The sequence below is a fragment of the Camellia sinensis genome, chromosome 10, assembly GCF_055761805.1.
Source record: "Camellia sinensis isolate YWXY chromosome 10, ASM5576180v1, whole genome shotgun sequence".
Taxonomy (NCBI): Eukaryota; Viridiplantae; Streptophyta; class Magnoliopsida; order Ericales; family Theaceae; genus Camellia; species Camellia sinensis.
The window spans coordinates 17,238,287-17,259,635 of record NC_138970.1 but is presented as its reverse complement, the minus strand read 5'-3'; the positions used below and the strand labels follow the sequence as shown (position 1 = coordinate 17,259,635).

General features: G+C 39.5%; 1 protein-coding gene across 1 annotated transcript; it reads left to right on the top strand.

The window, feature by feature from the left end:
• Positions 1–6,510: 6,510 nt before the first annotated feature.
• On the top strand, positions 6,511–9,283 carry LOC145800982 (uncharacterized). The gene has a single exon (XM_082890914.1). The coding sequence runs from the start codon at positions 6,591–6,593 to the stop codon at positions 8,562–8,564; it is 1,974 nt and encodes a 657-aa protein (XP_082747040.1). The 5' UTR covers positions 6,511–6,590; the 3' UTR covers positions 8,565–9,283.
• Positions 9,284–21,349: the final 12,066 nt, after the last annotated feature.

Genomic DNA, 21,349 nt, shown 5'->3' with positions numbered 1-21,349 from the left:
AGATCCATACATGCTTGTGAGCCACTTCTGGCAGGTCATGGCCGGACATAGGTGTAATGACGCTCTTATGTGCCTTATCTTCCCGTCGAGTTTGGGCGAGCTGGGCTTGAAATGGTTTGAGAGGCTACCGGAGGGAAGTATCGAAAGGTGGCAGCAGTTGGCGGAAGCCTTTGTGACTCGTTTCAAGACCAACACTAAAATGCCAAAGGAGGTGGACCACCTTCTCAGTGTCAAAATGGAGTCGAGCGATACACTCAAGGCATACAACTCCAGATACTGGGAAATCTTCAATGAGATTTTAGATTACTCGATCAACCTGGCAATCACCCAATATAAGCGCGGTCTGTCGGTCGGACATAGGCTGCGGGACTCGCTTACCATGAACCAACCGACCTCCATGGGCCAACTAATGCAGCGCATTAATGAGCACATCCGAGTCGAAGACGATACAGCCGCAGCTACCGTGACGACAAGTCCGGTAGTAGAGAATAAGAGAGTAGTGCAAAAGGTTCACGCAGTCGGACAAGATGATGGCCATGCAAACCGCCATGGAAGAGATATAGGGAGTTCGGTTTTTGGAAGACGTTTATAAGAAGGCCGAGGAAAAGGGGCATAAAACTCGCGGAATGCAAATGGCCGATCCATTTCCAGAACATCGAACTCTGTCAATCTAAAGTTTTGTTCTTAGTTCTGTTTTTGTAACCCTTTTTGCCAATGGCGCAATGAAACAAGTTGACCATTTTCTTGAAAGTTGTTGTATTTTTGCCTCGTCAAGCGGATTTAGTGCGGTCCAGGGGCAACTAACAATCATTTGGATGGAAAGATTTAAATTCCTTGCCGGATGAATTTTTCTCGGCAAGAGGTTTGTTTATGGTTTTGATCAACTTTGGAATTCTTTGCTGGACGGGTTTTCCTCGACAAGAGGTCTGTTGATGGTTTTGATCAACTTTGGAATTCCTTGCCGGACGGGTTTTACTCGGCAAGAGGTCTGTTGATGATTTTATCAACTTTGGAATTCCTTACCAGATGGATTTTACTCGGCAAGAGGTTTGTTGATGGTTTTAATCAACTTTATAATTCCTTGCCGAGCTGATCTTGCTCGCCAAGAAGAAAGTCGCCGAGCTGACCTTGCTTGCCTACCTTTGAGTTCCTTACCGAGCTGATCTTGTTGGCCAAGAGGTAAGTCGCTGAGCGGACCCTGCTTGCTGACCTTGGAGTTCCATGCCAAGCTGATCTTGCTCGCCAAGAAGCAAGTCGCCGGGCGGACCTTGCTCGCGACCTTGGAATTCCTTGCCGAGCTGATCTTGCTCGCCAAGAAGTAAGTCGCCGAGTGGACCTTGCTCGCCGACCTTGGAGTTCCTTGTCGAGTTGATCTTGCTGGCCAAAAGGTAAGTCGTCGAGTGGACCTTGCTCGCCGACTTTAGAGTTCCTTGCCGAGCTGATCTTGCTCGCCAAGAGGTAAGTCGCCGAGCAGACCTTGCTCACTGACCTTGGAGTTCCTTGCCGAGCTGATCTTGCTCACCAAGAAGAAAGTCGCCAAGCGGACCTTTCTCGCCGACCTTGGAGTTCCTTGTTGAGCTGATCTTGCTCACCAAGAAGAAAGTCGCCGAGCGGACCTTGCTCGCCGACCTTGGAGTTCCTTGCCGAGCTGATCTTGCTCGCCAAGAAGCAAGTCGCCGAGCGGACCTTGCTCGCGACCTTAGAGTTCCTTGCTGAGCTGATCTTACTCGCCAAGAAGTAAGTCGCCGAGCGGACCTTGCTCGCCGACCATGGAGTTCCTTGCCGAGCTGATCTTGCTCGCCAAAAGGTAAGTCGCCAAGCGGACCTTGCTCGTCGACCTTGGAGTTCCTTGCCGAGCTGATCTTGCTTGCCAAGAAGAAAGTCGCCGAGCTGACCTTGCTCACCTACCTTTGAGTTCCTTGCCGAGCTAATCATGCTTGCCAAGAAGCAAGTCGCCGAGTGGACCTTGCTCGCGACCTTGGAGTTCCTTGCCGAGCTGGTCTTGCTCGCCAAGAAGAAAGTTGCCGAGCTAACCTTGCTCGCCGACTTTTGAGTTCCTTGCCGAGCTGATCTTGCTCGCCAAGAGGTAAGTCGCCGAGTGGACCTTGCTCTCCGACCTTGGAGTTCCTTGCCGAGCTGATCTTGCTCGCCAAGAAGCAAGTCGCCGAGCGGACCTTGTTCGTCAACCATGGAGTTCCTTGCCGAGCTGATCTTGCTCGCCAAGAAAGAAGTTTTGAAACGGACCTTGCTTGCCTTCTTTGGAGTTCCTTGCCGAGCTGATCTTGCTCGCCAAGAAGCAAGGCGCAGAGCGGACCTCGCTCGCCTTGGAGTTCCTAAACCGAGCAAAGTGGATCACCGAGCAAAAAGTATAGCCCGGCCTTGTAATGTAATCCCAGTCACGCTAGCGCAGACGGAATTAAGGGGCAATTGAGAGGGGGATTTTCGTGATCTCGGCTTGGGCCATGGTTCTGGCCGGGCTGAATGTGATGCAAGTGTATTTGGGCCGAGCTGGGTTGGGCCGAGCTGAGGTGAAGCTTGCTCGGTCGAAGTCCAGACCAGAGTTGGCCGAGATGATCCTCTGCCAGCTTGTCTTCTCTTGTTCGCTCTTTTTAGCTCGGTGATCGTGATCTGCCGCAGATTGGCCTAACTCGTCTGGAACACAGTCGCACCGGGGTGTTGCTGAGCTCGGTTGTGATGGAGCTCGGCGAGTGGCACTGTTGAGCTCGATAAGTAGCTCGGTCGAAGGAGGCCGAGATGATTGTCTGCCGATCCGGGTCTTATGGTCGTGCATGTAGCTCGGCGGGAAGGTCTCCCTTGGACCGGCCTAACCTGACTGGAGCTCGGCTGTACTGGGGTGCTACGGAGCTCGGTTGTGATGGAGCCCAGCGAGTGGCATTGTTAGGCTCGATAAGTAGCTCGGTCGAAGGAGGCCGAGATAATTACGTCGGACTGCCCATTCCCGCCGATATCAATTAGTGGTTTGATTAGGTGATGTTTGGTTGAATTTGTGCTGACAGATAGGAGAGCAGCTCCACGTGTCAATGAGCGAATGGATGCAGATGTGAACGCAGAAAGGTGTATAAGCATGACTGCGCCCCCCACACTAGGCATGGAACATCATTTGGTGAGAACAACCTAAACACTCAACTCTCTTCCTTTCTCTCTCTCTCTCTCTCTCTCTCTATCTCTGAGTGTGTGGTAACTTAACCGTCGGAGGGGTTTTCCGGCTCACACCGCCGAGTAGCTCACCGCCGTTGTGTTCGCAGGTCGATCGGACAGACAAGGAGCTTGGTAGAAAGGAGTACGGGCTCTGTGGAATATTTGCTCCCCGTACAACCACCATCATCATTCACGATAATTGCCCCATTTGTGGCTATCGTCTCTACAATTCCAATATTACCATCATCGTTCACGATAAGCGCCCCATTTGTGGCTAATAGATTCATCATTAGATCGTCTATCAATTGTGCAGAACCCAACCTGTGCGTGGTGGTGATCGTCAAATGCACAATGACTTGAAACCCAGGACTCTCCCCATATGCAATAATTAAACCGGAAAGAGAACTGATGATGCGTTCCTTCATGGAATTACTGAGTTCGAGATCGAATCCCATGGACGAAAGTTGGTTGAAAACATAGGGATCCCACGAAAAGAAGACGGGAAAAAGTTGAAGTGGAATGGTGAAGTCATGTTGAATATCAAGAACAATTAACAATGTAGGATAATTGGATTCGACATTGCCTTGACGAGTTCGGAGTTGTAGTTTAACTAGATTGTTGACATAAATTTTGATGAGCGCTGCAGTTCGAACTCGAACTAGAGGTAGTGGGTTGATCTGTGGTGTCACATATGTTTCAATGTCATTGTTTCTTGATATAGTTTCCATGATGAAGCTTGAGAGAGAGAGAGAGAGAGAGAGAGAGAGAGAGAGAGAGAGAGTGTTTTAGAATGGTGACTATGAAGGTGTGGGGTAAATGACCTTATTTTATAGTACTAGTCAGAAGAGTTTAATTTTTGGTTGAGTTCTAGTATTTAGAAACCTAAGTAATATTGGACTTCGATTTGGTTTCTTAAGCTTCTAATTTTGGTTGGCTTTCCATATTTCAAATCTTAAATTATGTTGAAAACTGAATTTCGTTTCTTACTCTGTATTGTATATATATATATAGAGAATTCTATCTACCATGGAATTTTATCTAAAAAATAATCCTTAGTGTTAAATGTATTTTACGAATTTATAATGTGTATTCCACTCAAAAAAAAAATGTGATTCATAATTTATAATTTCGTTTCTTAATATCACTCTGTCTTAGACCATCCTTCATAACCCACCACCTCCATCCTTCACATCTATGAATGCCTATGCCACAACTGCCGAACCATGACCACCAAATCATTACCCAAATTTTCACCACAACACCGTGCCAGCCTCCATAAATGAGATGGCGAAGGTCTCTGTCAATGTTTACTGTCACGATCACCGACGAACCATTTGAGATTGGAGGGTTTGTGCGATTGATCTATTTATTATGTGATTGGGTTTGGTGGGTTTCTTGAGAGATTGAGGATAGGATTGTTGTGTGATTGGGTTTGGTGTGGTGTTGGTGTATTATGTGTTATACTGGTTGTGTTGTATGTAGTAAAGAAAACACCCAGTTCATGATTACTGTTATTTTATTTCATAATTATGAGTTGTTGAAATTTTGGTGCGCTTTTGTTTGTTGTTACTTGTGGGTGTGTTGACTGGTTATAGATTTTGCCATTTGTTTTTGGATTTTGCATTAGTTGTTTTGCACTGGATTATTTCATCAAAAGTCTTATGCACATTACCACTATGTTTGGGAACTTAGGAGAGAAAAGAAAAGAAATGATTAATTAAGTAATAAGAAAAAGGCTTGGTTTGGGAAGTGGGTTGGCTTTTTGGCTTTTTGACTTTTTTGACTATTTTAGCCTGGGCTAAAAAGCTTGGTTTGGGAAGGACTTTTTGGCTTTTTAGCTTTTTTGACTTTTTTTGTGAGAGAAGAGTATAATGATTATGTGTTGGATGTGATGTTTTGTTTTTTGTGATTAAAATAGACTATTTTGTCTTTTGTGACTAAAATAGCCAAAAAAGCCCCCAACCTAACTTGCCAAACGGAGCCAAAAGAAAAGAAAAGAAATGATTGTGATTTCTCTCCTTTTTGTTTGGATAAGGAAAAAATAAAAGAAAAGAAATGATTGTGATTTCTTTCATTCTTGTTTGGTTAGGTTTCATTAAGAGAAAAGAAAAGAAATTATTTTATGTTATATTACCAAAATAACCTTTTTATATTTTTAATCATTTTATTTCTTTTATTTTTATAGGGACAAAATAGGTATTATGAAAATAGTGGTTTCTTTTCTCTCCCAATCTCTCCACTTTTGGGAAGATTGAAAATGAGGCTTATAAGAGAAATGAATTTCTCTCAATTTTTTTCCATTTCTTCTCATTTCTCTCTACTTAGGTTATCCAAACAAATAAGAGAAATACATATCACTCCACTTTTTTTCTTTTCTCTCCAAATCACTCAATCCAAACATAGTGTACATGTTTGATTAATTGATTTAAAGAAGTAATTTTCTCTGAACATGAAAGCCTAAGCCTTCTTTGGTTTGTTAGGTGGTGATGTGGTAATGCATGGTAGTGATGTGAAGGAAGGAGAGAATGATGATTGATTGTTTGTATGAAAAAAACAAAACAATCAGAGAGAGGAATAAAAAAAAGGATAAAATTTTGGTATTTACAAAAAGGGTTATGAAAAACATTGACTTAACAGTCAACTAACATAGGGGTCTGTTTAAAAAAAAAAAAAAAAAAAAAAAAAAAAAAAAAAAAAAAAAAAAAACTAACATAGGGATAATTTGTAATGTGATTTTAAATGTCAGGTAAAGGGTTGCAATTTTTAGAACGTGAGGGGGGAGAGAATCTATATTAAGTGTAAATTTTAAAGGGTGTTTGTGTAATTTACTCAATACAAAAAATACAAATTAAAAATTCAAAAAAAAGAAACAGGCGATTTGTATTGAAATTTTGAAAAGCCACGCATTGTCCAATAAATAACTTTCCTAATCAACACTGTTCGGCAATGGTCCCTTATTAATAAATTATTAATTTAATTAATAATTTTTAATAATATGTAAAATTTAATAATATGTAAAATTTATTTTAATTAATAATTCAAGTAATTTTATCATTGTATAAAAAAAAATTAGAAATTTTATTTTTTAAGTTAATTTTATTAAATAAAAAATTATGATAAGAGAGTATTTATAATTTTTCTAGTTATAAGAGATAATTCGTATTTTAAGTAAATTTTAAATAATATATTTGTAATTTATCTTAATGAAAATAGACTAGTAATTTAATTTGAAAATAAATAAAAAAATTATAATATAAATTGATAAAATTAAAAATTAAAGATTAAGGCAAATTTATGATACAACTTTATGACTTAAATTTAGGAAGAAGAAGAGACCTTGAAGATGATCGAGATTGGGACAGGTTGATTCATGGAGTAATAACACCGTTGATGACCGTTACAGAGTTCAAACCACTTGCTTCGTTGCATTTATGTTATCTATGCAATCATTTTCTAGGCTTTTAATTGCTTTGAGACATGGCAGAGATTTTACAATATATCCCCTTTTGAGGTCTATTCGAACTCTTGCACTTACACTATGCAATCTCAAGCTTCAATGGGAATCTCAATCCTATCTATATCACTCAGCAAATCAATTCAGAATTGCCGAATTATCGATACCCAAAATGGATAGTTTCGTATATCAAAGCGTGAAACAGACAAATTGGATGATCACGAAGCTATGCAGGGAGGGTCAAATTGTCGAAGCACAAAAATTGTTTGATAAAATGCCCAACCCAGATGTGATTGCGTGGACGAGTGTTATCTCGGCTTATATACATCGCGGAATGATTAGAGAAGCTAGGAGTTTGTTTGATAGAGAGGATGCTAACAAAAATGTGGTCACTTGGACTGCTATGGTTAGTGGGTACATACGAATGAATCAGATTTCGGAGGCAGAGAAGCTATTTAATGAGATGCCTCACAAGAATTTGGTTTCTTGGAACACTATGATTAATGGGTATTTGCAAAGTAATCTAATAGATTCAGCATTGAGTCTATTTGAGAAAATGCCTGAGAGGAATTTGGTTTCTTGGAATGCAGTTATAACGGCGTTGGGTCGATGTGGGAGAATTGAGGAGGCTAGGAAGCTTTTTGATTATATGCCCAAAAGAAATGTGATTTCTTGGACTGCGATCATTGATGGTTTGTCAAAAAATGGGAGGATTGAAGAAGCTCAGGTGCTTTTTGACATAATGCCAGAAAGAAATGTGGTTTCATGGAATGTTATGATTACAGGATATGCAAAGAATTTAAGGTTGGAAGAAGCACTTGAATTGTTTGAGAAGATGCCGGAGAGGGATATTCCTTCGTGGAATGCAATGATCACAGGGTTTATCCAAAATGGGAATTTAAAGAAGGCGGATAAGTTATTCAATGAAATGCCCGATAAGAATGTCATCTCTTGGACAACCATGATTACTGGGTACATCCAAGATGGTCAAAGTGAAGAGGCGTTAAGAATCTTCTCAAGAATGCAGGCGGCCAATGGCGTAAAGCCAAATCAGGGAACTTTTGTAAGTGTTTTGGCTGCTTGTAGTAATTTAGCCGGTCTTAGCGAAGGACATCAAATTCACCAGGTAATTTGCAAGACAGTACATCAAAATGGTGCATTTGTGATATCAGCACTTATAAATATGTACTCGAAGTGTGGAGAATTAAGTACTGCTAGGAAAATGTTCGATGATGGATTTGCAGGCCAGAGAGATTTGATCTCATGGAATGGAATGATTGCTGCCTATGCTCACCATGGATGTGGCGGTGAGGCAATCAGCCTTTTCAAAGAAATGCTGAACTTAGGAATCAAACCCAATGATGTTACATATGTGGGGTTGCTTGCAGCGTGCAGCCATGCTGGTTTGGTGGATGAGGGGTTGAAGTACTTTGATGAGCTCATAAAAGACAAATCAATACAAGTGCGACAAGATCACTATTCGTGCTTGGTTGATCTCTGTGGTCGAGCGGGGAGGGTCAAGGAGGCTTTTGATTTTATTCAGCAGCTTCCATTTGAGCCTTCTGGTTCTGTTTGGGGGGCTTTTCTTGCTGGATGTAATGTTCACGGGAACACAAATATGGGGAAATTGGCTGCAAAGAGACTTTTGGAATTAGAGCCAGAAAATGCAGGTACTTATATGTTGCTGTCTAACATATATGCTTCAAGTGGGAAATGGAGAGAAGCTGCGAGACTTAGGTTGAAAATGAAGGACAAGGGGTTGAAGAAGCAGCCGGGTTGTAGCTGGATTGATGTCGGAAACAAGGTTCATATGTTTGTAGTTGGTGATAAATCACATAGCGAAGCTAATCTTATTTATTCTTTAATTCATGATCTTCATGTGAAAATGAAGAAGGTTGGGTATGTATCAGACAACGATTTTACAATGGAAGAGGGTTTTCTGGTTACATAAATTTTTGATACACGCAATATATTTGATTCAGTGATAAAAGAGCAACTATTGTGGCAGGTGAATTGATTTTTTCAATAGAATGAAATTGTTTGAACTGATACACTGATGAGTAAGGATGAGCATTGAACTCAGAAGCAATTGGTCTTGCTTTTTCAGGCAACATAAGCTGGTAATGGTGGTGGGATATCATTTTTCATTTCGAGCAGAGGTAGGTGAAGAAGTGGATTGAATGAGACAAAGCGGGTTAGGGTGACTGCCATTTATGTATCTTTTGAGGTCATGATTGAGCTCACCATAAAAGAATGTTATTATGATCAAGTGTGACTGGTAATGGGTGATTGAAATTAGCAGTAAATGGAGCATAAGGAGAGTAACATTAGAAGAGAATGTCCTTGGAGCTAGTGTGTGATGAGAAAATATGTTAGTAGGCCAGAGAATCATCGTGGCTTGCGTATATGGTGTTCTTGACCAATGAAGCCGTGCAAAAGGGGAGGGATGGGGCTTACCTTGTCTCTTGTCCAGCAGTCCAAGGTGAGTTAAATTAGCTTCTCATGTGACTATTGCTTTTGTTGGTATGGGGGCACCTTAGCTCAACTTCTCAAGAATTGAATGAAGTTCATATTTCCTTGAATAAAAATTGTCAAGGATTCATGTATTTCAGATTTGAAAATGTGACATTAAATTTGAGGATAGTATCCAACAACCTGCAATTTTCTGTGCATTTGGGAAAGGTGTTATTGTCACACACCTAGCTATTAGTGTTGCACGCTTGTCTCTGATGGGGCTTCATAGGCAGAGTGAGGTTCAATTGCTTTGTTTGTAGATATCATTAGCTCTGAGCAAGGATCCCCTCCTTGACACTCCTACTTAATTTCCTACTTGATGGGCCATTGGGTCAACTTTTGGGTCGAATTTTAATGATCCAAACCGTTCATATTTTAAAATTTGTCATGTATATCATACCTGTAAAAAATCAAGTCAATCGAATATCAAAAATCACGTGAACTAAAAGTTTTATTAAATAATAAAACTATTTATTAAATTTTTTTAATAAACGGTTTTTAGTTCTTCCGATATTCGATCAATTTGATTTTTTACAGGTATGATATACATGACAAATTCTAAAATGTGAACGATTCGGATCATCGAAATTGGGTCCAAAAGTGGACCCAATGACCTATCAAGTAGGGAGTCAAGTAGGGAAGTTAAGGAGAGAATCCTTGCTTGAGTAAAACCAAGCAAGTTATTGCTATTGAAATCTACAAATTTGAAATGTATTAGTTTTTGTCGTTTTCTAATCTATGAGACATTATAAACTACTAATACAAATGGATAATAGTGATTGGATTTTTTGATCTTTGAAATCGGTTCTTTGATGGTGAAATAAAATAAAATAAGATAAAGAAAAGAAAAAACAATGAAAAAGTGTGTGAATCATGGTGGCTGCAACTTTATAACATGTCCATCTCAATATGCTGGTTGGGGCTACATGCCCGTATGATGACTGGTTTTTTTTATTTTAATCTTTACTAGGATCATTATCCATAGTCCCTTTCTCATCATTTGCTTTCCTTTTCTTTTTTTCTTGTTTTTTTGCTGATGAAATTGGTCAGTCTTTGCTGCAAGTGAAAAGTTCTTTTTTTTTGTTATTTGTTATTATTTATTTTAATCCTACTTAAAATATTTTATTTTTATATATTGCTGTTATATCATTTTGAAAAGCTAGCTTAAGGTTATAAAATATTCTAATAATGAGATCTTGCTAATAGGACAACTCTCGTGACTCTCTCTTCTCCGTTACAACTCTCTTTCTCTACTGTAAATGGTGGATGGTGGGGTTAGGATTAGGGTTAGAATTGAGAGAGGGGATGAGAGGGATAGGGAGCATTGAGGAACGAATGAGAGGGTTGGAAGAGAGAGGAGAGATTGTTAGTGGTGGAAAGGGAGGGAAGGGAGTGGCAAAGGTGCATTGGTGAGCTGGATGGGTAGGGGATAAGTTCAAAATTATTTGAGATATTAAAAAATATATTAACAAAATTTAAAATTTCAAAATGAAGTGTCTATAAGAATGAGGCATTGGCAACAATTAGTTTTTGAAGTGCATTTAAAGACTTTCTTACTTATTTTTTATTGATAATTTTCAAATGGAGAGAACTTTGAAATTAAAATCGAGTAGTTCTATACATTTAATACTAGGAACTCTGGAATTTGCTCATGAACAATACATAAACGCTAGAAAACTTAAATAAATTATTAAATATTTTATAAATATTGTGTCAAATATTTGATTTTTATTTATTTATTTTTTTTTTTTGGGGGGGGGGGGGATAACACCCCAGTGGGTGACCTAGAGAGATGAAGTGCTTTCCACTCTGAGCACTGTGGTACACTGGTGAATTTTGGCAAACCCATGATAATAGTGATTTTGTACAAGAAAGGGCTAAAGTATATATAACTTGCACTGAATTTGTTGACACATTAGTCTTCCACAAACATACATGAGTTATTTCCACTTCTCAAACATTCAAATGGTGCCTTGACTTATCTGAGTTTGGCAACTCAATTCATGTTCATGGGTGGATGATAAATAATATTTGGGGGTCAATGACACAAATATTTTTGGAATTAATTTAAAGATTTTTTTTTTCTTTTTTCTTGGGTGGAGTGGCCCTAACTTTCAATCTGATATAAACCCATTAGCTTCAAGTTGAAATGTGATTTGGTGTGATTTTATCAGATGATGGAAACAACAAACGAAGAGATGTATGAATGTATGGTTCTTTTTCTTCTTTTGATTTGTAGAACAAATAAAATCAAACATTATGAGATGAGGGAGAAAGACGTTTGTAATATCCTCACTCACTCCAGTATTCAAGGGCCGAGGGAGGGGGACAAGCAGGGGCCATGATTCCCCCTAAAATTTTAAGAACCTCTTAGACATATGTATGAGATTTGCAAGATTTCTACTGTACTTGTACTCTTTCCTCCATTCTATGTCGAATGTCGAAAGCCTTATGCTGGTGGCCTCTTTTCCATATGTTACGTATGTAATTATTCCATTGTTTGATTCGAATCTCAGAGTGTTTTTTTTTTCTTGCTTCATTGCTTGCAATTATTTATGCTTCCATCGAATATGGAGTTACTTCTATATATGTGTGTATATATAGATTATATTAGTATGCATAATGCAGGTTTGGGTTTGGATTGACATGCAAGTCTGCTTCGAACCCTAACCGACCCCAACTTGGCTCAGACCATACCCAACCTACTCTGCTCCTGGGAGTACGTGTATGCGCAAATCAAAGGAGAGTGATTGAAAAATATAGAGATATTGTGTAATTTTTAATTTCTTGTTGTCTCTGTCTCTCTCTGAGGTTTTCTTCCTACAGTGAGCTTCCAAAAATATGCAAGAATAGTGAGACACCAATCAGTTTGATTAATAACATAGTTTTACATATCCCTCGTTCTCTTGGATTTGTATACAGTTGTGATTTTGTTCCATCATTTTTCTCAATTATTTCAAGAAATTAAATCTGCCATCCCCTTTGTTCAGATCATATTGTAGACACCCCATTTTTGACCGTCCTCAAGACTTGGACATCATCGTTTGAACACTCGGTGATCATCCTTGTTTGTGTTCGTCTTGAGTTCCCGGAGGTCTCGGCTACGCGCCTTGCCTCAGGATCTCTCGACTTGACTGTTTTGTGTTTGATTTTGCACCAAACACTTGTGTTTTTGCTTTGGAGGGCAGGGAATGGCTTGTTGGCCATCCCCACACTCCACGGGCTATGGCTTGAGGCCACCGGCTATGTTTTGTTGCCATCGGCCAAATGTTTGGCCGACCGACACTCTAGATGGTCGACCGACCATCTATTTTGGTCAAATTGCATTTTTAGCTGGCCGATCACTGTTCATCTGCTTTTGCAGATATTTTTATGCCAGCTGTGCTAGCTGGCATACACTTTGCTCCCTTCCATACACGTGTATGGAGGGATCTCCCTCTTGACTAGCTTGTTTGAAAAGCTTTACAAGAGGGATTGTCTGTAAGAGGGAGCCTCTTTTCCCTCCATTAAGGTTACAAAATTTTTTTCAGAGCTTCGAGTTTTAGGGTTAGGGTTTGTTCATACTTTATCTCTATATCTCTCCCTCTCTTGAGTGTTTTGTGTGTGTTTAGTCTTAGTTTTGCACACAAACACCTACCATTACACCATACCTTAGTTGCTGAGGCATAAGGGGCTTGTTCTTGGAGGTTTTGGACTGGTTTGAACCTAAGGAAGCTGCTGGTCTTCCATTTTTGAAGAGGGTCTACAAGGGTAACAATCTTACCCCTTTTTCACCATTTTTGCATAACTTTTTCACCTATCTTGCAACTGTTTTTAGACTTTGTGTATAACATATAAAAGTCTTGTTTTTGCCTGCTCTAAATAGTTGTTTAAGAGTGTTTTGAGCTTCGGGGTTGTTTGACCCCTCTAGGGCTTGTTTGGTCCCATTTTGTGCCATTTTGATTGAGCTCCGGGACCACCTTGTTTGGGCCTCCTCACCACTGAAATCTTGAGGGATTTCAGTGGTGAGGATGGTGCCTTGAGATCCTACGAAGGAGAGGGCCACCCACTCTCCTTGTTGTCCTTGAAAAGGGCCATTTTAGCCTCTTGAGTGAGTATCTTATTTAGGTTCATGTTGGCCATATCTTAGCTGCTATTTAGTGTTATTTTGCCATGCTATAGCACTGTTTTATGTTGGTTTAGGCACACCATGCTTGTTTAGCATACATGTCTTGTAATGCCATCATTTTCCTTAACATGTACTTAGCATGTAGACTACCATGCTTGCTTATTTTGGCCAAGCTTTGTGAAGCTTTTAGGCTTGTTTTGCCATGCTTAAGGTCTGATGTAGGTTGCCTTAGCCATGCTTGCCATGCTTTGTTTAACCTCTTTGCATTCTTGGCTTGTAAGCCTCAAGTGTATGAACCATGAGCATGCATTACTTGCATTATTCCAGTGGTTTGGAACCATTTAACATGTCATTTCAGTCCTCATGACATGCTTGCATGCTTGCATTTGATGCCCCTTTAATGTGTTAAAAGGTTGTTGTTTTATGCCCATTGTTTAGGCCCTTGTGCATGCTTGCATGTTTAAGCCATTTAGATGCCATCTAGATGTGTTATTGGCTTTGTCTTAATATGCTAAAACTCTGATTTTGGTTGCTTAATTCATGCCATGTTCGATTTTGCTAAGTGTAGTTCAATACACCTTTGGCTTGCCTTGAATTTTGGCTTTGCTTGCATGCCTTGTTTGTCTTATTTAGTTGGTTTGACACCTTTCATGACTTGATTTTCAGAGCTTATAATGCATGCCATTTGTCCATGTTTTCATTCTCTTAAGTGTGCTTGAGAGTTGCTCTTCGATGCCTAAGTGTTGGTCCTTGTGTGCATGCATGCTTGCATGTTATTTGGTTCTCATTCTCTTAGCAATTGGCCACTGTTTTGGGCTTAGTATAGAGCTGCCCAAATTAGTTTAAGTCCATTATTCGCATGTTGTTGCATGCTCACCTTGTGTGTTGTTGCATACTTGTGTGTTGTTACATGTTTAGGTTGTTTAACATGTTTGCTCCATGTGTTGTTGCATGCTTGAACATCCACATTGCATCTTGCACACTTGTTGGTTTGCATTGCCTCATGCCTTGCATGCTTGCTTGCATAGGTTGTATGCCTAGTATGCATTGTGCATTGCATGCCCATGTTGCATACTTAGTTAACATGCCTAGGTTGCATTGCATTAGCATGCATGCTTTGTCTCTTGAATTGAGTATGATAGAGGTTGAGCCTCACTTGTTTGTTTGATGTGCATCTCATTTGAAATCAAAGTGCATACTTGGTTTCTTGGGCCATCACGCATTGAAATACGCGATTGGTGGTCCGAGAATCGAGAACCATGTCCCTTTAAGTCACAAACATGATAAGGGATGTGTTGGTGCACACATTTGCTTGAAATGCATTGACATGCCTTGTTTTGCCCTCTGCTGCTGTCAAAACAGGTTCTGCAGGAAGTTTTGGCCGGTCGGCTACATACAGTGCCGACCGACCAACAATTTGTGGCCGATATCTCCACAGGTGGTCGATGACCATTCCCCATGGCCGGTGACCATTCCTCATGGCCGGTGGTGTTCCATAACACTCAGAGAAGCAACCTTGGAGTTTGTGCAATTTTCAGAGGTGTCAAACAGTAAAAACAGTGGCAACTTGTGCATGGCAGTGGACTTCTGAACGGAACCGAGCATGCATTACATTGGGCCCTCTTCCCGAGACTTTTTACTGTTTTATTAGATTAGTTAATTTGCTTAACTAGTTTAATTTGTCTGTAATAATTAATTAGCTTGTAGGTTAATTAATTGTATTATTCTTTTGGTCCCTCCGAGCGAGGGCGAATTTGTAATAAGTCTGGGTGCGTGTGTGCATGTTTTCCAACGCCCACTTCTTTCTCCCCTTTACTTACCTGCTTTGATGGTTAGTATTAGGGCATATTTAATTTAGCATACCTTATGCTATGCATACGTGCATCATTCATCAGTATTGTATGCACCGGGCTTGGCGCATCATGCTAACTGCATAAGTATTTCAAATCTAACTTGAATATGTGCATCAAATAGTTGCATTTCATATGCCATCCTAGGATTAGCCGAGCCTATCCTAATTTCATTCTGTATGCGTTGCATTAGGCACTTAACATGGACTTGGATCATACATTGATTGCTAACGAGTTCTTTGTTTTGGCTTGGAGTACACTGTAAGTATTTTGTGCTTTAGCATCTCGCACGAGTGTGAATGTTAACATAACAGCATGCTTACCATGTGGCTAGATGCTTATGTGATATGAACTGCCTGAATGCCTGTGGGTGAAGGTTGGATTGCTTGAGTTGGAACAACTCATCAAAATTCGTGTTTTAGCCTACTCACGAGTAGCAAATTTCAAAACATTTTCCAAACAAACGGATATGCGATGCTTTGTTCCAAATTAGGCGATCTAGTCTATACTTGTTTTGCTGTGCGCATCACATAGTAATTCTAGCTAATTAACCGGAATAAGAACACATAACATTTTCAAAATTGGATATCATGGTTAGTAGAGGCCGATCTTCGGATCGGGCGAGAGGGGGTGCTCATAGCTGACCTTCCCCAATCGTACCCAAGTTCCCGAGCCGAAGCAACTTTGGTAATGACGGACACGTGGCCTTAGGCAAACGAGTCAGGGTTTCCTAAATTCCCCCATTAAACAAATGATTAGGTGGCGACTCTGTATCTGGCAAAGCAGTCCATGTTTGGCACTTCTTTTCTAAAAATCTGTTTTCTCAAAACGATTTACCGGATTTGGAATCTTTGGTTCAGACTAAGAACCATGACACAAAAGGGAGTCCGAACTGTGGTGGCATAAAGCCCGAGGGCGCATCCACACATATCTCTACAAATTCTAGAAATTGAGTCTTGGAAACCCTTAATTAACAACACAAGGAAATCCTCGTTTTGTTGTTTACCAAGACTTGTTCATGTTTGTAATAGTAAAATTCATTTGATTGACTACTATATTCTATCTCTTGATATATTCAATCACCTTTGTGATTCAGTATTTTATAATGATCTTATAATCAGATTGCAGTTCTCTTTGCTTATTTTATTTTTGATCAATTTTCAATGGTCTGAATTGTTGCTGGATGATGTTAGATCTTTTAGGCCCTATTTGTTTCACGATATAAAATGGAGGATATAATATGATGTAAGATTTAGTTAGGATATATAATGAATAAGATATATATTGGATAATATATCCCAAATCATGTTTGTTGATTTGATATATAAGACTATATATGTATTATCCATGTTTGTTTTACAAAATATATTGTGGAATATAAACAAATAATTTTCAAGATTACCCTCATAATATATTTTAAAATACCTATATTGCCCTTATGTCTATCAAAACCAGATTTAACAAATAAAAAACCAGATTAAACAAACCCTTGTATAAATAAACAAAGGGTTTAGAAAATTTAGATTGAACAAAAAACAGTGGGTTTAGAAAGTTCCAAAAATCATAGACAAGAGGGTAAAAATCATAGACAAGAGGGTTTAGATTGAACAAAAATAAGTGGAAGGACAACAAATGCTTTAGATAAAAATCATACAAGGAAAACCCATAACCAAAAAATAAAAAAAAAGAGAGCAACGTAGAAGGAAACGATGATTATCACCGGAAAGAAGCTTTGCCAACGGAATCGGGTAGATCTACACTTGGAAAACTCGAGCTCTTCTTCTCTGCTGAATGTTTGAGCTGCAAATGTTTTCTTGAGCCCTAGTGTGTGTATATATTAGATAGACAAGAGGGTCAATTGGACTTTTTAAATCATATCCCAACCAGGGGATATGATATAATGGGAGGATGGTGGTGTTGTATATCCTCCAATTTTGGGGGATATACAATCCCATAATATATTATATCCTCTTTAAATTTTTTTTTGCAAACCCACAGCATATAAGATCCAATCCCACCCTTTATATCTTGGAATCAAACAGGGCCTTAATCTTCTTGTTGATTGTTGATTTTCACCTTGAACTTAAATCGAGTGACATTTTTTTTTACCATCCAGCTTTTGTGGCAGCTAAAATGCAAGAATGATCTTAGACAACATCTATTCTTGTTTTTGTTTTTGTTTTTTTTTCTTCATATGATCATATATTTTAGGAAAAATTACAAAAAAAATATTGAAAATTTGAGCCTTGTGACAAAATAAACTCTTAAGTTTTTAATTTTATCAATTTAAATCATAAATTTTTGATTTGTAGTAGTCTATCTAAAATACTATTTTTCATTGGTTTAATAACTAAAATACAAAAAAAAAATTCTACTGGTTTTACTTAACGGAAATAGACAAATGATTTAATTTTGAAAACAATTCAAAAGTTTAGGTTTTAAATTGACAAAATTAAAAATTTAGAATTTATTTTGTTACAATGATCAAACTCATTTTTTTTTTAATTTTTTTTCCCTATATTTTATCTTTATTAAAAAGTTGCTGTGATAAAACTAATCTCTTTTCTTTATTAAAAAAATTTGAACACAACATGGACTGATTGTGTTGGTGATTTTGGTACTGAATATTTTCTGCCCATGATAGATATTGTTCACTGTGTATTGCTGTTAATTTCATTGTTTCCTATTTCTCATCTTTATTGGTTGTTTATATTTCTTGATTTTATTTTTAAATTTTTTTTGGGGATAAAAGTATGTTTACTGATTTTGGACATATAGAATTATTGGTTGGTTTTTGACCTTCTTATTGATTCAATTTTTTGTTTATTTTCTTTGTTTAATTACATTCTCACGCAAAAATAATTAAACTAACAAATTAAGGGAATTTCAAAAATCTTTTATGAAATTAAAAAACCAGTATGAAAAAGAAATTTGAAAACAATAAAACAATTAACAATTAAAAGAAAAATCAAACTTAAACCCTAATAATGAATCAACGAATGTAATCCAATTTTTTTCAAGAATCAAACAAAACGACCTAATCTGAAACTAGTTCTAATACTAAGATTGTACGAGCACGAAATAATCTTGTCGTATAATCCTGTTGATCAAGTCTGCGCTCCTCCAAACGTCGTCGCTTTACTCTCTGAAAACACAAATGTGAGCTAGCCGGCGGGTGTGTGCCGGATACCTCTTCGATGCCTAAGTCAACAAAACAGACAAATAGACAAACACTCTGTGTATTCGGGAATCAAAGTTGTGTTAGGTGATGTTTGTAAGCTTTTATAGGTTCCGCATAGCACAATCCTAGTAGGACTCTTATTCCTCCATGTAGAGTGCTCCTAAGAATCACACTTTTGAAAGATAATGTTTATCCTTCAACACCCCCTTCACTGCGTGAACCAAGTGAGATGGTTTTACCACGGTTGGATGACAGTATGACCGAGCTAACTCTATCTCTCCGATACTTATCCCAGGGCCTTTATTTGTAACATGTATCTCGGCTCATGTTTTATTTGTACCTCGGCTTTCACCTGTTTGGACTGGGCTAATCTGCAGTAAGTCTTGATCGAGCTAAAGAGGCGAGGTCTAGCTTAAGGAGCCCACCATCCCGACCGCGGTGACTGTAACCACCTAGACTGAGCTAAACACTAACACCATGGTCCACTTCACAAAGCCTTTTTTACCTCGGCCCACAAAACGGCCCATTACTATGGCTGGGCCTAGCTCGGTCCTAATGCACATATAAAACTCCCTCTCGATTGCCCCTTAATTCTATTTGCGTAGCATGATTGGGATTACCTTTCAGTTTGTCGAGCTAAAAAATGGTCTTCAACCGAGCTGAATTCACACCGGGCTACTAATCTGTCCGGTCACAACGTCTTTTCAATCACTGTAACTGAATCGCTTTCTATTCCATGGACACGTGGCTAGCTCTCATTGGTCCAACGTAGCTGTCACGCCGTCTTCGTACTCTGAAAAATTTGAACAGTCCCGCCTTTTTCATATACCTTTATACAAAAACCCTAGGTTTCGAACCCACCACTACTACTATTCATCTTCTCTCTCCACATTCTGAATTTCTTCTCTCTTGTTCACTGCATCTGCGAAGCTTTGCATTTTTGGCCAACACCTTTGTTGCTCCAATCTCTGATCTTCCATTTTGTAGTGGTAAGTAACTGAATCTCTGCCCTTTGTTTTATTTTTTGTAGTATGTAGCATATTATTCGCATGTTTCACAAAACACATTGTTTTGGTTTCCAGTTTTCTGAGAAATAACCACTAAAAACCATGTAATAGAATCACTAGATTCACGAAAAATCTGAGAAACGATACTTTTGATCCAAAATAATACTCCAACCGAACTAGCAACCTATTTGTTCTTAAGGTGTGTACCCAACCGAACTAGATTAAGTTCCAACAGGTCTTACCTTTTGTTTCACTTAGCTGAACTAAGGAACTGTACTAGGTGTGCGCACTACCAAACTAGAAAGCTTTAACCAATGACCGGGCTATCACTTGGGACCAAACCAGCTCTCAGACTTAGTCAAAACCGAACCAAGAATGCCGTATGCTAAGCTTCAACCGGACTACAAACCCCTCGTTCCACTTAGCCGAGCTAGGACTTCATTTATTTCGCCTTTGTTTCTTTTAGCACGGTTCAACGATTTGTGCTTAACACTTTTCCTTTTCACTTTGCAAACTTAGGTTGGCCAGGCACTCCCTTGATCGCTCAACCGAGATACTTAGCGTCATCTCACCACTGAGCCAGTACTCTAGTTAATTTATACATAACTTACGACCACATGGGTAAATATAGGTTTTTAGTAAACTCTCCAGGGGCTATGGCCGAGTTCTGAAGGGACTACCATATCCCTGATGATGTCCACCTTAGTTTAGCCGAACTAGATACTACTTCCTGGGGAAAACCGGGCTTCGTTCCCTTTACCCTTCTTTCTAGTGTAGAAACCGGACTTTGATTCCCCGTACAGCCCCTTCTTGTGAATTCCTCAGACAAACCAGACTTTGCCCTACCCAACATTCCACCAATTCTTACCGAATAATAAATGGCATCGCCGAGCTGAACCGTCGACTTGGCCTTAATCTCGGTTTAGCCGAGCTATTTCACCAGTATTCACTTGGCCAGAACGAAGATGGCTGGGTGTACTATTTAAGAATAAGAAGACGCCGCGAGAAGATAATAAAAAATACCCCGGACAAAGATGTAAATGACGACAACTTTTTTTGGGTCTCTGGTAACTTCGAAGATCAAGAAGCCCAAATACCAAGAGACCGGATCAACTGGAATAAAGGAGTAGCCGGTATAATTATCTCGGCTTAGTTTTGTGCTTTCTCTACTCTGTTTATACGTTTTCAACCGTACTAACCGTTGTCTTTTTCCTTTATGCAGATTTGAACTATCTAAAGACCCAGTATAGTTACCCCAATCTAGACGCACTACGCGCCGCGCTACGATATCACGATCGAGGTTGGGCCGAGCTACTCAACTCTGAGCCGACATATAGATATAGCAGCCAGAGGAAGACCAGGGTGAATGATTTCCTTCTTGAACCCTCACCAGAACCAGATCCAACCTTGCCTCAAATCAATTTGATCCCATTAACAGCGGAGCAAGAGATGGCCAAGAAGAGAGCAGTTAGGGCGCTAATCACCAAAACAAATCAAGCCGAAGTACCGCCAGCAGCCGTCATCATCTCGGCCAAGCAAGCGTGCTCGGACTTCTACAACCGAGCCACGCCTTGTCGACGAAGATGAAACCATGCTTCCCCAAACCACACCACCGAGCCCACAACCGGAGCGCTCTGACCGAGCTAGCTCCTTCGAGTGGGTGCCAAAGATCACCTACAAGAACCGCGCTATCATTGACTCTGACTCAGTGGTCGCAGAAAAAGACCATTTACTGGCTTTTAATCTTGCCAAGAGCGTCTGCCTTCCAGCCGATATGGAGCACCACGATCATCTCATCGAGCTGAAGGCCATTTGTCACGACCCAAGCCCGCCTCTATGGGTTTAGCATCACAACCGGCCAGTAATCCATGATTACCGAAGGCCTGCTTAACAGTAATGACAGTAATACAGAGTGAAGGGTCTGGCGGAAGCCAAAACAGTAAATAAAAGATGTCTAATGAGCTGTAACAGTCTGAATGCAAGAAGTCTTTTTATAAACATGCCACATTGATAACCCAAACATATCTATATGCGACATATACACAAGCATCCATGTCAGGGACCAAATCCCTAACT

Coding starts and splice junctions, on each gene's coding strand:
- LOC145800982 (XM_082890914.1), top strand. CDS start 6,591: ATGTTATCTATGCAATCATTTTCTAGGCTTTTAATTGCTTTGAGACAT.